We start from the raw sequence: 16,294 nt of genomic DNA, 5'->3' as shown, positions 1-16,294 counted from the left end.
CCATGACATGCGCCTGCAAAAAAAAAAAAAAAAAAAAACAGCAATCCATATTCATCTGCATTGCTACCACACAAAGAAACCCACGGCTTTGCTATTGTGCCAACACATTCCACAACTCGGCCCATGCATGTTATGCATGACTGGTAAAAGAATAGGGATCCTAAGCATGCTAAGAAAGTATCAGCAATGGTGCAGCGAGCTATTTCAAGAACAGATTTAAAGTTTGAGTTATAGAAATAAGTACACCTTTGCAAAATGTGCTCTTTCTGCAACATAATGTAAAAGAACTGCCTGCGACAGATTTGGAGCAGTAGCGAAACATCACACCGCATTGTGCAACCTCTGATGCCCTACCACTTATTTTTATGCTTTTTATGCACTTGCCACTAAATTGATGGCACAAATGGCACATACGTTCACTATACTCCATTCCATACGTAGCAGTCAACACTGTGGAAGCTACGCAAGAAGTTCGGTCAAGAAAAGTTATCACTCCGTGTGTTCCATCTATCCTTCGCTCACACGAGCATGTACGCGAGGCTGCTCGACGGGTTGAAAATAAAAAAATTCGAGAAGAACAAAAAACAAGAATGATCTAAAACAACGATTAGCCACCGTATACCACAGTACATTTGTTTGTAAGGATTAAAATTTGTTTAATTCAATACTGAGCCTATATATAAAACAGTTGTGCACAATTGTGGTCAGAAAGCATCAAACTAGCTCGAAGTGCAAATGAAGCCACTGCAAGAAGTCTCTTTAGCCTCCACAATGTTGACTGCTATGTATGGAATGGAGTATATGCAGTTACGAAAGGTAACATCATTTGAATGTTCTAAAAGTTGAAGATGAAACATTCACAGAGCTGAAAAGAAGAGAAGTGTGAGCATGTTCCTGCTCCACTAGGAAGCCAATCCTGGCTATGAAGGGTAGATACTTGGGCATGTTGGCAGTTCATGTTTAAAAAAAAGAACTGCATGAGAGACAAGCACAAACAGGTTGGAAGTCAGCACTGAGTGTGTCCATGTTTCTTATGTTGTTCTTATTTCGAGCTAATCCATTGTCATTGGTGGCGGTGTAGGCCCACCGACACAACTGAAGTAGAAGTGTTCAAATCAAAATTTATTTGGTAAGAGTGGAGGAAACTGCTTTTAAAAATGAAAGGTTTCTACAGGAGCTACATTTCATTTTTCATTTTCTTCATCAATGGCTCAGCCACTGGCACACTACGCTGTTGCTGTTATCAGCTGCCGAACACAATGAATGATAAGAAAATTTAAACATTATACTACCAAGTTTAAATTGCCTGCTATTGCCCTGGCAGTCAAGAATGATAACCATGCACCAGGATAGCACTTCACTGTCAGCAAAATAACGATTTGTGACTGGCAGATAACTTCAGAAAGTACAAGCTCCACAAAGGGCAAAAAGGTCCTGAACAAGGGTAAAAAGGCAGAATGGCCGGAAATGGGAGCTCATCATTGATCATAGGTTGCAGTGCAATGGGCTGAAGGCAGGAGAATCAACAGTGCAGTTGCATCTGAATACAGGGAGAGAGAGAGAGAGAACAACTTTAGCGAAAATGCCTGCAGAGTCGGTTAGGCTCCCTCCACGCAGGGAGGACAAGCTTTTACCGCGACGCGGCCACTGCCACTGCGCGGTCAGTCTCGTGCATTGTGCTCCTCGAGGTCTTGGTTCCTCGCTACTTCCGCGGATCTGAGAGGGCCGCCGCTCCCTTCCTGGGGGTGCTGCCCCCCTTCTCCTCGGTTTCGCGTGGTCGCTGCCGAGACCTGCTGGACGGCCTTGAGTTGTGTATCTTGGTCATAGCTCCTCGTTGCAGCCTCTAGCTGCGGCGGGATCGTCGTCTTCTCGCTGGCTTCTCGTGGATTTATACTACAGTCCCAAAGGATGTGAGCCGCGGTGGCTCTCTCCTTAGCGCACAGTCTACACACATCACTCGCGTACACGCTCGGACACACGTGCTTAGCTAGCACCGGGGTGAGCAGGGACCCCATGTGTAATTGCCTGTATAACACTGCCTCCTTCCGGGTAAGCCCCGGGTGAGGTGGCGGCATAGTCTGTCTATTAAGTCTGTACCACTTCACTATTTCGTTGAAGGTGGTCATCTTGTCCTTGGCACTGCACCGCGACCAACACTCCGAGTCGGCCGTGCTTCTACACACAGGGACACACAGGGACATTGGTGAAATATGTGAATGCTGATAGTTTTGTCAGTAGACCAGCATGGTTCATGTCTTCAACATTCACGAGGCACGACTTGGCGATTCGAGCTGCACAATCATGTGCCAAAAGCTGCCAGGTAACTGAGCAGCAGCTGCAGAACTTCAAGGAATAATTTAAGAACGAATTGACAATCTTAATGTTTGCCCTAGTCACATCATCAAGAAGGACAAAGTCCCTTTACAGGACACCACTTCACTACGATCAATGTCTCTGATGTGGACAGAATGAAGCTGCCACTATATTTAAAAAATGATACTGAAAAGGCAATTGGCTACTGGCGCTCAAGACACCTAAGCCTACTTCACCACTCATACCCTGAAAAACACAGCAAATAATGCCCATTCTGTGCCAATTATGCCAACGGAACCCCACAATACCTCCTATCCCTCACCAATCCCAAGGGGAGGCTGTGCTGCTCAGCTCCAGCCTGAAAGACCAGCGTGAGCTGGTGGCCCGTGCCTGCTTAGCGGCCAAAAGAACCTTTGAATAAGGGCCCCTCCCCTGGTAGAAAGTTGGTTCACTAAAGCTTATTCTCTCTCTCTGTCAGTTTTAGAAAATGCCTTCTATTGAGGTACAGTATAAGGGCGCATCACCAGCTGCAACTCCGAAATCAAATAAGGCAACAAATTGATCATCCATGGTTATTATCAGTGGAAAGGCAAAAATGCTGTAGCCACTTGATACTGCTGCTACCACACAGCTCTATGTCTGCTTTGCAGCGCCAGTGGGATTTACAAATGACAGATGCTGAGAACAGCATCAGATTCTCTTGGTGCATGAAGCCCACTTCATTTGACAAAGTGGCCAAATCGGTCCACAAAGCCTGGGCCACAGTGCCTATGTATACCATAACTACAGGCTTCAGGGAAGCTGGCCTAATTGCATGCCCACCTGAGTGCAACAATGAAGTGGAACCCAGCCGCAATCCAGAGGCCAATGACTGGGACAGTGGCAGTTGAAATGTTTGACATTGCATCACAGGAGAAGAACATTGAATGAAGTGCAATAAAGTTAAGAGTGCTGCTTCTTGGGCAAGTTGAAATTGAATCCTGTGGTGAGGTACGTTTTTAACTCAGGGACAGAGTAGGGCACATAGCTAAACGTTGTCTACTCTTGTTTGTTGATCTGTGCCTTACTCTGTCCCTGTCCTAAAAGCACACCTCGTCACAGTTTGCAATAATGTTGCCTTCCTGTACCCAAGAGGAGCGTTTGTTCAATATTTTTAAATTTTTCTTGTCCACCATCCTGTGTTCTGGGGTGGGTTGATCAGTTGCTGGCTGGGTTCTCCCTGAGTAGACACTTCCTAAAAAAGTTAAGCACATCCAAGACACATGCTGTGAAGCTTTGGTGATACCTATCTGATGTTGTATAAGGACTGGTTTGGTTTGATGAGAGCTAGCCCCAGTCACATGAGCATGCCAAAGGTCCTTTGAAGTTAAGGAGCATTGAGCTTTCAAAGGCACATTAGTTCAAGGGATATGTCTCGGTGCTACACGGTCTCCAGATGGTCTCCGTTGAAGCTTTTAACAGGAACTGCAATGTATCCTTAGCGCTGCCATCACCTCGATAGTAATAAAAAAATATGGCCCAAATGCGTCTTATAATAAATTTGTCATATTCTTTTTCAGCAATATTTATTTTTCCTAATACACAGAAACATCAAAACAAAATCCACGCGTACTAGAGGCATTACTTTACCAAATACAGATGTATTTATTGCAATGATGGCCACCATGTGTACCGCTTCGTACACCGCATGTTGGCGTCGATTATTCAGTGTTGCCCTTGCTTCAGCCGCTTTGTTTCATTCCCTGTGGCTAGGCAGCGGTAGGTACACGTAAACACGGTAAAATAAAGAACTACAAAACAAAAGTGACGAGGGAAGAAGATGCGCAGAAAAAAGCCAAGGAGACTGGGATGCCTAGCAACCGCTAACCGAAGAACCAAATCGCACATGGCACTATTAACTCTAGGCATGGCACACGTGTTGCGTCGATGTTGCTGCTGACGACAGGCTGGGCCGGCGCTGCTGCACCGTCGCGTTCATAATGATTGCGGGTGTCCCGAAAGTGTTTAGTACTTTAGCAATAGTATTCAGTACTTATAAGCTTGTTCTGAAGACGTAAAAATTGAACTTTCATATTTTAGATATTTTTTTTCTGCTGTTGGACGCCCTCTAGGCTCGAAAGTATTCCCTTGAGCTTTCCAAGGACAAATGCGCACTCCCTTGACTAAAAGCTGCCTTCCAGTAGGGCTCCTCTGCTGTGCCTGTGTGACAGTGCGCATTCTCCCTTGAAGTAAAGGATCTTTGGTTCGAAGGACTTTGAAAGTGCCCATATGACTGTGCATAAGCTATGTAAAGAAAATCGGCTAAATTAAAAAATCCGTTAAACATACTTCACCATTCCATTAAGGGATCGAGGTTCTTTAGAGATGCCCGTGAGCTGACATTGCATGTTGAAGCTTTACGCAGGAAGTTATTTTTGGGTATGCAAACAAATGTGGGCATGCTTGGTGAGCATTCAAAGGCTATATAAGCCACTTTGCAGGTACTCCCGATAACCGTCATACTTAAATTCACAAATATATCCGACGAAGTAACAAACAACCCAACAGCTAGGCAGGCACACCAGACCCAGGAAAGCAGGCAAGGGAAGCATCACTTAAAAAGAAATGCATCTGGCTATTAATTTCAAACAAGTAATAGCCTGATCTTCTACCCATTTGGTTACAGCTGTAAGTGCAAAAAGCGCACATTACACGTAGTGGCAGGCTCACCTGTAGAGCAATAACTCTATGTGTATGGAAGGGTGGCATCACCTAGCAATACAATTATTAGCTTACTGATGATGATGATTATTGGCATCCCCTTCGAAATGGAGCGGTGAGAAATAGCCACCTAGCCTGCTTTGATTTAATTAGGTACGCTGTACATGTTTTTCTTTCTAGCATTTTTGCGTACATCTCCTGAAGCTTTCTTTTCTTCCTCAAAACTGCTCTATCTACCTTGTGTGGCTACCTATGCCTGTAACACATTCGGTTCTATCAATCTCTTCCCTGCTTTTTTTCCACCAATACTTTAAATGTCTTGCTTATCTCTTGCTAAATTCAAGCGTTTCTGGACTATGTACATTACCTATGGGTCCCACTGGGTGAATCCCTCCACATTCCATCAGGATGTGCAAAGTTGTCTCCGGATTTTTCCTCATGCCTCATTCTGCTGAGAATACGTGTTTCGGTATGTACATGGTCCTGAATATTTGACTGTGTGTGGTGAATAAAAAAAATAGATTTTGCACTCACCACTGCATTGTTCTCGCTCAAATTTTGCAGAACGATTGCATTTTGGCATCGACTTCATTTAGTATAACACTTGGCAGGATTAGTCGCCTGTTTTTTAAGACAAAAATTAGAAACTTTTGTCGTCTATGGGAAAAATTGTCTGAAAAGCAGCCCTGGCAGTGTCGCCACCTGTCGTCATCTGCAGAAAGCAGCGGTTCAGGGAGGGCTGCCGCGTGTTGCCCGCTCCTGGAGCAGGCCACTGTTTATGCTTTATGCTTGCATCGTACTGGCAGCAGTTCATATGCCCATAAGCAGAGACAAATTTGCACTTTTTTTCTTGGAAACCAGGCAATTAACTGTGCCCAATATTATACTAAACAAAGTCGACTCCAAAATGCAATCCTTCCGCAAAATTTGAACAAGAACAGTGCACCGATGAGAGCAAAATCTTTTTTTGAACACACGCAGCCATGTATTCAGGACCCTGTATTTGTACTTGGGCAATCAGCTCGAGCCTCCAATAGCAAGGCACTGCCCTTTGTGTTATCGCACTCATTTTCCCTTCCAATTTTTTTCTTCCCATTTTTGTAAATCTCCATGGCCTTTTTTCTTTTTTGTTTCCATTCTCTGCATCCCATTCGCTGTCTCTGTTTCTCTCACTTTCTTTCTGAGGAGTTCTGGTTGTCTATTTACACTTTCAATCACCGTGTACTTGGTTGCTTTCTTAACCTCTTCCTCTATTCTGTGTCCACGCTTTTCAGGTACAGGTACTTATGCACATTAGCCGCCAATTCATTTTGATCCATGTTCCTGAGTCCTCAAAACTAATTTTGCTCTGCGCTTATGACTCCAAAATAGGCCCAATCCATGTCCCCCTGCACTGCCTCACTTTCAAACCTGACAAGAACAATTGCCTCGGTGGCGTCACCTTGTGGAAGCCGGAAAATAGAAGCACAAAAAGTGCTAGTATACGTGATGGCATCTTGACCCATTCCAAAAACACACGAAAGGGCAGTGCAAGCTGGCAGTGGAGCTGGGTGGGTTCTGCATCACCTGGCTTGAGTCACCTGGCACTGGACGAAAAATGATCGCATCAACAAGGTCTAAAACCAACTCAAATTCCTTTGTTTAGTGAAGCTTTCAGGTTGATGGTCGGTGAAGGTGATGTGCTTTGTTTCTGCAAGGTCCGCCATTGTTTCCGAAGATACGAAATGCATTCATCGCCAAAATCCACTGCTCAGTCATTACCAAGATGTGCAGTTATGCCTTAGCACCATATGCTGATTCTTGCAATGCTTGGGATTCACGTTTTTTTTTCTTGTTTTTTTCCGCTACCATTTGCAGGTCGTAAAAATTTGTTTATGGAACTGCAACGCACTGAAATAGGAAAGTATGGTATTTCACGATCACACAAATTGAGTTAAAGTGAGTGCATCTTATCACAGACGAGAGGTATATACTATTTTTTTATTATACATATCTACATCACCCACAAAGCATTATTGTTGGCGAGATTCATACAACATTACACTGGCATATTATTAAATTGCAGTACAAAACTAGATAAAAGCAGGACGTGCAATTTAATACTGGAAAATCACTGTTCCCTTTCAAATTTCGCATATGTGAAAGCCTCATGTAAATAAGCGAGACCGACTCCATGGATGCTAAGATTAATAGAAATTACAACAATTTGTGTGCTGGACATGGCTATTCTTTATTTTCAGTGGAAGCTAAGTTAATTTATTATCTGCTCATGAAACCAAATGGGTTATGAATTAATTCTGAGCTGCATAGCACAGTAAGACATGTGCAGAACTTCTGCCTTTATTGTTCTAGTTTATTGTCACAGAAAGTTGTCCACAAGATTTATATGTCTTACTAATACATAATTTGGAACAGAAGCATGCAGATTTTGAGTGCATATAGCCCTGTTGAAGAAATTTTGATCATGCAAAGTTAGTACTCAGCATACTTGCCACTTTATTTTGATTTCATTTGTATTGAGACACACATTACTGTTGCGAAAGAAGTATGCAGCGTTTTTTTAAGATCCTGGGTATTCCTCAATGCGGCGCTGTCGGGCAGAGAGCGGTGTCTGAGACGTGTAAACACGACAACGAGCGGCGCGGGTGACTGATGTTCACGCTTCTGCGTGGGAATGACTGCGACAGCGCCTCGGCCACTTGCTATCAACCAGCCGATGCAGTCATACCTGCCATTCAAAGAACTCTTCTGCACACAGCCGACCTTGAAGGCATCCTGAAACGTGTCGAGATGAGCCTGTGCACGTGCCGCGGTCGGTTCACCCCTACCCATCAGTCATGCTTAGTTTCGTTTCCTGAGCAACTCCTCCTCTAGCCCAGCCGCCAATAGCGCTGGTACGAAATACGAAGGCGATCTCACCTGTTTGGTGTCTGCGGCCATCTATATGGGCGTCTTGCACTGGAGTTTCAGGTATTAGCCCCGAGAACGAACTACAGGGGTGCTGCGAGCGCCACTCGTGTGACGTCAGGGCAAGGACTCGCGCCTGTCATCTGCTACAGTTCGGGCGTTGTCCGGGCGCTTTCTGCGGTATTTTCGTTTGCCCTCGTTCTATCTGCTTGTATACTTATGGTGGTCGTCTCAAATATATTTTTACGACGTCTCACTTTGCAAACATTTATTCAAAGAGCTAATTTCTTAGACAACAATGCAGCTCTCAAAGGCAATGCTACAGTGCCAGCCGAAGGAGCGCAGACCAGCCCATTGCGGGTTTTTTATTCGCGGATGGACAATCGCAAAAACATAGCATATAAGAATCCAGTTATGATACCATACCTGCCGCGGTACAAGTATGTCACAAATGCTGGCTATATATGACTTCTACAACAGTTACGTTGATTTTAATCCGCTAAAACAGGTTTGCTCACGACGAGTAGTTCACAATATAATATGGAATTTTTGCATTTCTTCACAGAAACGCTCACAGAAACTAATACTGCAGTTTAGATTCTACAAGCACCGCTTGCTTCTTTAACTGCTTGTTCGGTTCTTCGCGTGTTTATTTTAAGCGGCGGAAACTTGAACTAAAGTTAATGAAGGCTTATAGCTATTTACAGACTGCAAATAGGAATGTACCAATATATATTCCCTCAACTCACTTGAGAAATTTACTGGTGCTTGTTGCTTGAGGAATATACATGAGGAATCTTTTTGGCGAACTGACACAGGCTGTTCGGTCCAAATTTTTTAGTGAAATATGCCTGTTGGACCACATGGCTGCAGCTAGAAAGAAGTCGAAGCGTCAATCATTAGCAGTATGGGACATATTGAAGATATCAAAATTGCCCGGTGGTGGGTCAGAAATCAAGTGAAAGTATATGCAAGGCTTGTAGTGCTTTCTCTATGAATGTTTGCTATTGCATTGGAGAAAACGATTTAGCCTGCAGTTGGGCAAGGTTCTCTTTTATGTACCGACGAGGCGAATAGTTATCCGTTTGTATAATTAAACACTGGATCGAGACATGGTGAGACAGAAGGTGCTTGAATTTTTCTTTTCTAGGCAATCTAGACTGCGCTGTAGTAGCTCGAGAATACTATAGCCATTCCAGTTGGCGCTGAAAAAAAAATGCTTTATGGTTTGAATTCGAAGTTGTAGTGAACTGATGGGTTTCGCGAACATAGCGTGCCTCGCCATACCGACAGTCGGTTGCTACCGCTACGTGATCAGGGATGTGCCATATTGTCGATAAATGCTACTGAGGGCCACTATCAAACATTTCATCACTTGCAATTGATTGGCCCTCGATCTTAACAACGAAACTTTTCTCTCAGGTGATTGCTACTATGGTGCTTGTGAATTAACTATGTAAATAGTCTACATGATGTGCCGTCGTGTTAGCAGCCATGAGCAATTCGTTTTTTGGAGGCCTGTTTCAGAGGGGGATGAATGTAGCAGCAAGCTTTCTCATAAGAAATGCGCGCCTAACTATCTTTTACGCATTAATGAATGGCCATATTTGAATAGAACAACACGCCAAAGTAATAGGAATCATGATGACAGCTTTGCTGGGCAGTGACTTTCTAGCACAGATAACATGCTGACGCCAATTACGAAGATTTTTCTTCTATGTAAAATGCAATGTCTCTCATAGCTAAATACTAAGGGAATGTTAAGTGCTTAGCGAGGCATCATACACAACTTCGCGTGTTGAATTTGCAGACATTCCTTTTACGCAAAGTTTATGGGCAGGCACGGCTCATATATCCATTGCAATGCCAGTAGACTCCTTCAACGCTACGTATAGCTTGGGATATCCAGGCCGCAAATTTTATTGAATCAAGCGCTTTAGGAGAAGGAACTGCGGTTCAGTCATGGCAGCAGAAAGAAGCCGACATATCGTTCAATAAGCACGGCTCGACCCACTCATACCCCAAGCATAAACGAAGGGAACGAGCGCACGCGGCAGCCGAGCGAGGCGAGCGAGCGGCGTCCTGGCCGTGACGTCACTCGCGAGAGGGCGCCGCTCCTAATTCTCGCCGCTAATAGTAGCGGCGCCTGGTGGTGGCGAGAAACATTATCTGGGTAGTACAAGCTTGGGTAGTATTGATCCCTGGCTGTGGTGATCACACGTTTCTAGCCCAAGTTTTGCATCAATTCGCACTTTTTTCTGCTCTATTGCGAGTGCGGAAAGACTGGTCACTTCTTACAAACCACACCGACCACGATGAGAGCTGGCCGCAGCCTATAGTTTAATGAAAACGGACTCTCCCTGCGCCGTGGGACGTAATGCTGAAAGCAGAAGGAATCGGCGGCGCCGATACGGAGAGACCTAGCTCAGCCTCCAAAAAGCGTCACCGTCGTTACTGCTGCGTCGTGGGCTGCCATGAACAAGGCCTGAATCCCAGCATCAGATTCTACCGTTTTCCTTCAAGGCCTCACGAAGCCAAGCGTCGGGCACGCTGGATAACTGCAGTTCGTGGCACTGGGTAAGCGAAACTTCGCGCCATGCTGACTGCTTCGCCTGTCTTGAAGCTTCCTTGATTATATGCGTTGCTAAAATTCGGTCTTTTTCATCTACAGTCCCGATGGCAAACTGTGGGAACCAGCGCCGAACACCAGAACCGCGCAGCGCACGAGCGCACGAGCTCGCGCTGCAGCGCGATTGGGACGTACGTTACTGCGATCTCATATGTATTGCATCAGTTATTTATCAGTTGCTAAAGGAACAGATGACCGCTACTACAGCGCAGGCATAACTACTTGTCTAGCGGCATGCAGTCAACAAAGATTGCAGGAGGCCCGCCGTTCCGTGGCATGTCAAAAGACCGCTGCCATCGCGGCGCGTACCGTCGTGCGCTCGAGCAGTTCCGTGCACACGATGTCTGCTCATAGCTGCTGTGAATGCATTTATAGCAAGCATTTCCTCACGTTTGTGAGCCTGAACCTAGCAGCGTGCAAACCTTAACTGAAGTTCAACTTCGTACGCGACTCTCTTCACTTGCGATTGACACTGCGCTGAAACTTCGCCGCCTATTTCTTGAACGGCGGACACGTATTCGGCGTTGCATAATTTCTTGCCTTTACGCAGCGTGCGACCCCTGAAAAAAATCTTCGGCGCCCGATATTCGCTGGAAGCCGTGGCACAACACAACCGAAAGTGGCGGGTCTATATTGTAAACGTGCTTTCCGAAGCAGACGACCGAGCTTGGTACTGCTCAGTTCAGGACAGAAGGTGCTTTTAAGAACCTAAAGCCCCTTGATAATTTGAAAGTCGCGACACTCTCCTCGTCACGGCGCTTTCCACCTCGATTCTCCTCGCCCGCCGGCTGCGCACGGCGCGCTTTTCCTCCTGGGCTTCCGTGGACGGGCCCCAGGATTCTATGGAGGCGTGTTATTTTGGGCCAGTTGCACGCCCCAGTGGGGTTGGAAATTTTGAGAAATGCTAATAACAGCATCGATAATGCTGGAGGCAATGCTTATGAGGAGGTTGGTTTTTTCTTAAAGCCGTATGAACGGGGAATACCGATGTAGAAGGAGCTTTGGGGCGAGTTCTATACTCCAGACAATTTTTCGGCCACATGATCAGATGCTTTACTTCATGCGTCTGATCTAGTATTGCTTGTGACACATCCCTTTGTGTGTGGCTTATTAAGCGAAAGCCTTAGACCTCTGTTTCGAGATCCCGTTGTGAGCTACAGAAAATATCACGTGACCGAAGGAAGGCGGGAAGCGAACCAAAGCATGTGCAGCCGCGCATAGGAGATGATTAATGATTAGCGAAGTAATGATTGATTAGTGATTGGATTAAGATGAATTCGGGTGTATTAAGGAGGGTTAAGGTGGATTAAAGTTGTGGATTAAGGTGCATAAAGGAGGACAAGGTTGGATTAAGGTCGATGAAGGTGGCTTAGGGTGGATGAAAGTGTGTTGAAGTGCATTAAAGACGATTATAGTGGATTAGGGTGGATTAAAGTACATGAAGGATGACAGTGGATTAAGAAGGATTAAGGTGCATTGAGGATTATTATGGGCTAAAGTGAATGAAGAAGGATAAGGGTGGATTAAGGAGGATTAGGGTGGACTAAGGTAGATGAATGTGGATTAAGGTGAATTAAGGACAATTATAGTGGATTAGGGTGGATTAAAGTGAATGAGGAAGCAGTAGGGTTGAGTAAGGAGGATTAAAGTGCATTAAGGAGGATTACAGTAGATTAAGGTTGATGAAGGTGGATTAGGGCGCATTAAGGAGGACTCTCGTGGATTATGGTGGATTAAAGTGTATGAAGGAGGATTAAGGTCGATGAATGTGGATTAATGTGCATGAGGAGGATTATGGTAGACTAATCGGTCATAATACTCAATGAGCCCTAATTCACCTTAGCCCACCCTATTCCATCTTAATGCTCCTTCATCCACCTTAATACAGCTTAATACTCCCAATCCACCTTAATACAACCTAATCAACCTACATCGCCCCTAATGCACCTTAGCCTACCATATACGGTCTTAATCCTCCTTTATCAATCCTAATCCATCATAATCCGCCTTAATCCTCCATCAACCACCTTAATCCTTATTCATGCATCTTAATCCAACTTAATCCTGCTTAATAGTCCCAATCTACCTTAATACACCATAATTCACCTCTATCATTCCTAATCCAGCTCCATGGTCCGTAATACACCTTAATCCACCCTAATCCATCTTAATCGGTATTAATCCTCCTCTAGCAAGCCTAATTCAACTTAATCCACATTAATCGACCTTAATCTGACTTTATCCACCTTAATCCTCCCTAATCCTAGTTCATGCACCCTAATCGGTCTTAATACTCTTTCATGAACCCTTCACCTTAATCCTCCTCCACCCACCTTAATCTTTATTCATGGATCTTAATCCTTCTTAAGGCACTCTAATCCACCTTAATTTTCTTTAATACACTTTAATCAACATTAATCCTCCCAAATCCACCTTATGTCAATCACTAATGATTCATTGATTAACTTGGGTCATCATTCTCTTATACAGGGGTGGACATGATTTGGGTCACCTCTGGCCTTGCTTGGATCACGTGATACTTCCAGTTTACAACGCGACCTTGAAACAGATCTAAAGGCTTTCGGCTTAAAACTTAAAAAAAGAAACTCAATGTTGACTAGCTAACGCTCATCACCTGCAATACCACAGGTATACTTGCCACAAATTTTTTCAAGGCGCAAAGCAGAATCTATAATGCTGCACTTCCGACTGAATAACAACAGTTAGCGACGTGCGAGGGGAATATTAAGCATGCTGAGGACAACCGCAAAAGCGCTGGTGAGCAGGCCGGAAGAATGAAAAAAAAAATGCAGCATTACGGGATGCTTTGCTACGAGCTATGAGAAAGACGCCTCAGCTCGCAAACAACGCTGTTCTTTGTCGGAACACGGTTCTTTCGGCCAATGTCATGCAGCCACTGCTTCCTGCGCAAGCCGTCACGCTTTCCTTGTGGTATCATAAAAACGGCATAACCATGTCCAGGCTTCTTGCTGCAGTTATATACGCAACAGCCCGGCATAACGCTAGCACATGGGAGCAGGAAACACGGCGTACAACGTTCGCTACACCGGGCTGAAGCACCGAGCCAGCCGTGCTCAGGAGGAAAATGGCGCGAACGAAAAAGAAAAACACAAGCAAAACTCAAGATCCGCGCGTCTCCAAGGGCAACGGCAGGGTGACCAATCCTCGTGCAGAAAAACGTGGGCAAAGCTGGTTGCCGCGGGGGGAACACGCAAGGGGCGAGGAGGAGGCGAGGAGGTCGCGCGGCGGCGGCAGAGTTTAAAGAGTGCCGTTACTTTCAAATTATCAAGGGACATTATAAGAACCGTTTTCGCAGCGCTCCCTGGGTAAAGCAGGAGTCCCATCAGCCGTACCTTTGCAACCTGCGCTCGCTACCCACTCCACACGTTTTGCTTTTCATTATAGTAGACGACACCAATAAGCCGCGATTGATGCGAACACGGTGCTGTTACAGCTGATAACACCCAAGTTTCTTGCCGCCGCAAAAATGTGCGACGCCGACGTTCCTGAGTGTGTTGAAGACACCGAATTGTCCACGCTGGAAACGAAGGTGCTCCGCTGCAACTTGAATAATGCAGCAGAAGCAGAACAGTGGATGCGCAACTACAGCGCCGAAACCAACACATCCTGGATTGTGGACTTCGTTGCCACAAAATGCACAAGGTAAGCTATTTTTGACAAAATAGTGGATATTCAAAATGCATAGTGTAACAATGGCCGCGTCCGCCATCTTCTCTGGGGCAGGCACGTACCCAAGGGGGGGGGGGGGGCGGCGCCACCCCCCAAAATTAAGACGCATACCCCCCCCCCCCTCCCGCCCACGCCACCACTTCTCACACACATTCTATAGCGCCGTCAAATCAATGTTGAAACTTGACAGCTATTCCGCGGTCAACATTTTGTTGCCTTTTTCACTCCTTTTGGATGGCGGTAGTTATCGGCATCTTTTGGGGTGTGAAGGCCAGTTTCGTCATCGATTCGGTGCCCACGCGATTAACTCGAGATGCATTCAGTTGTCACCATCTTTTGGACGGTCACACGCTTCGCTGTTGCTTCGTTAGTGCAGCCTTCGTCGTTTAGACTGATCCAGGGACCAAGAAAGGGATTCGGTTCGTGGTCAGCTGGTCTGTATGCACGTGGAATGAGTTGCGGCCAGAGAAAACGCCAATTGCGTTTAATTTTTTTCTTTTGCTTCATTATTTCCTCGAGTAACGGCTTGCCGCGACGCTGACAGGTTCTCGGAACCATATAACCGCGATATGGGTTAGATAAGGTGAAAAATAAAATAATTCGAAACGGCGTTCATCATGAAACCCTGCAATAACCGTTAAATCCATAAGCAACATGAATGTCATCCGTTACCTCGTCTGGTTTTTGCCTAATTGTAGAACACTTTTCGTGCAAGATTGCCAACTGTAAACGAGAGTCGCAAGGCGTTGAGAAATTAAGCGATCTACTAAGGAGTCCATTTTCGGCAACCGAAGCGCAGCAACCAAACAGGAAGAAAAAGCGAAAGTTAACAAATTTAACCGTTGTTTATGAAAATATGTGCTACAGACATGGACAAAGTGTATGGAGTCTGAGCATTTCACTCTTTAAAAGTCTGCGGTGCCGTTCATTTCACTGCTGAACCCGTTTTACTCATGAAACTTCACTGCCAACTGAAGCGAAACTTGACAATAAATAGTGGCAGCAAAGCAAGCATGTTATTTCAGTTCAATAAAGAATTAGGGTTCGGCCATTCCACTGTAATAGGCGAGGCAAAATGTATAAAATTACGCGCTAATAATATTGCTAGGGCACAATATGTGCGATCACGAAAGGCGAGCAGTGTGAAGACGACGACGACGATTAGAAGCTAGCGCGGGTTGTTGCCTCTTGGCCAAGCGCAACGTATTGCCTCGTAAATATACTTGTAAATAGCTTTTCGTCGGTGTCTTCCTCCGTAACATATCTGGTGGAGGTGGACGTTCCCTGTACCTCGTCACGGAGCTTCGCAGTGGACGGTACGTCGAGCCTTCCTTCATGGCTCCCGGCGACGACAACCCGACTCCGCCGGCTCCGACACCTGCTGCCATTTCGACGACCTACATCACTCTCCCCGCTCCCCGTGATGCTGGCGTATTCTCCGGCAAAGATGGGGAAGACGTCGATGACTGGATCAGCCTGTATGAACACGTCAGCCGCAATAAACGGAGTCTTCCTCCGTAACAATATCATTTTTGTGGTTACCGCCTTATTTGGGTAACAGAAAAAGTTTCAAGTACGAAATATTTGCAGCCTCCCGGAGGAACAGTGGCTGGCGGTTATGAGAGCGTGGGCGCGGCTTCACTAGAGACTTAATTTGTATCCGACTATAGTAGCGTTTCTTTAAATTAGCTCTGGAAGAACTATAGAGAAATATATATTTGAGGGACCGTCACAGTTCTTTTGGATCTCTCGCTTATGCTCTACGATGTGAAGTGCCGCAAACGACTCGTATTGTTATTTGGGAAGTTACGTAACGATGCGTGGCTGCCAGTCCAGTACAACCTCGTAGGGTGCAGGACGCTGCGATTCTAGACGTACTACCGCCCCCCCCCCCCCCCCGCGGAAGCTTAGCAAGACACTTATATAAGCACAGCATAGAAGTGGCTACGTCAGGCGGTTCGACTGATAACTGTAGAAGCGTGATTCAAAGCACACGGAATTGTTCTCCACTTCCGGTGGCGTTTTTTCTACTTC

General features: G+C 45.6%; 1 protein-coding gene across 2 annotated transcripts; it reads right to left on the bottom strand.

The window, feature by feature from the left end:
- Positions 1-1,104: 1,104 nt before the first annotated feature.
- On the bottom strand, positions 1,105-13,063 carry LOC142583432 (uncharacterized). Of its 2 annotated transcripts, XM_075693899.1 has the most exons (3): positions 8,670-13,063; positions 5,381-6,903; positions 1,105-2,175 (listed from the first exon to the last, which is right to left on the bottom strand). In XM_075693899.1, the coding sequence occupies exons 2-3, from the start codon at positions 5,458-5,460 to the stop codon at positions 1,662-1,664; spliced, it is 594 nt and encodes a 197-aa protein (XP_075550014.1). In that variant the 5' UTR covers positions 5,461-6,903; positions 8,670-13,063; the 3' UTR covers positions 1,105-1,661. The 2 variants fall into 2 exon arrangements, with proteins under 2 accessions (XP_075550014.1, XP_075550015.1); XM_075693900.1 differs by lacking the exon at positions 8,670-13,063 and having other exon boundaries at positions 5,381-8,487.
- Positions 13,064-16,294: the final 3,231 nt, after the last annotated feature.

This window comes from Dermacentor variabilis, chromosome 5, assembly GCF_050947875.1.
Source record: "Dermacentor variabilis isolate Ectoservices chromosome 5, ASM5094787v1, whole genome shotgun sequence".
NCBI lineage: Eukaryota > Metazoa > Arthropoda > Arachnida > Ixodida > Ixodidae > Dermacentor > Dermacentor variabilis.
This window is presented reverse-complemented; position numbering and strand designations above follow the sequence as displayed.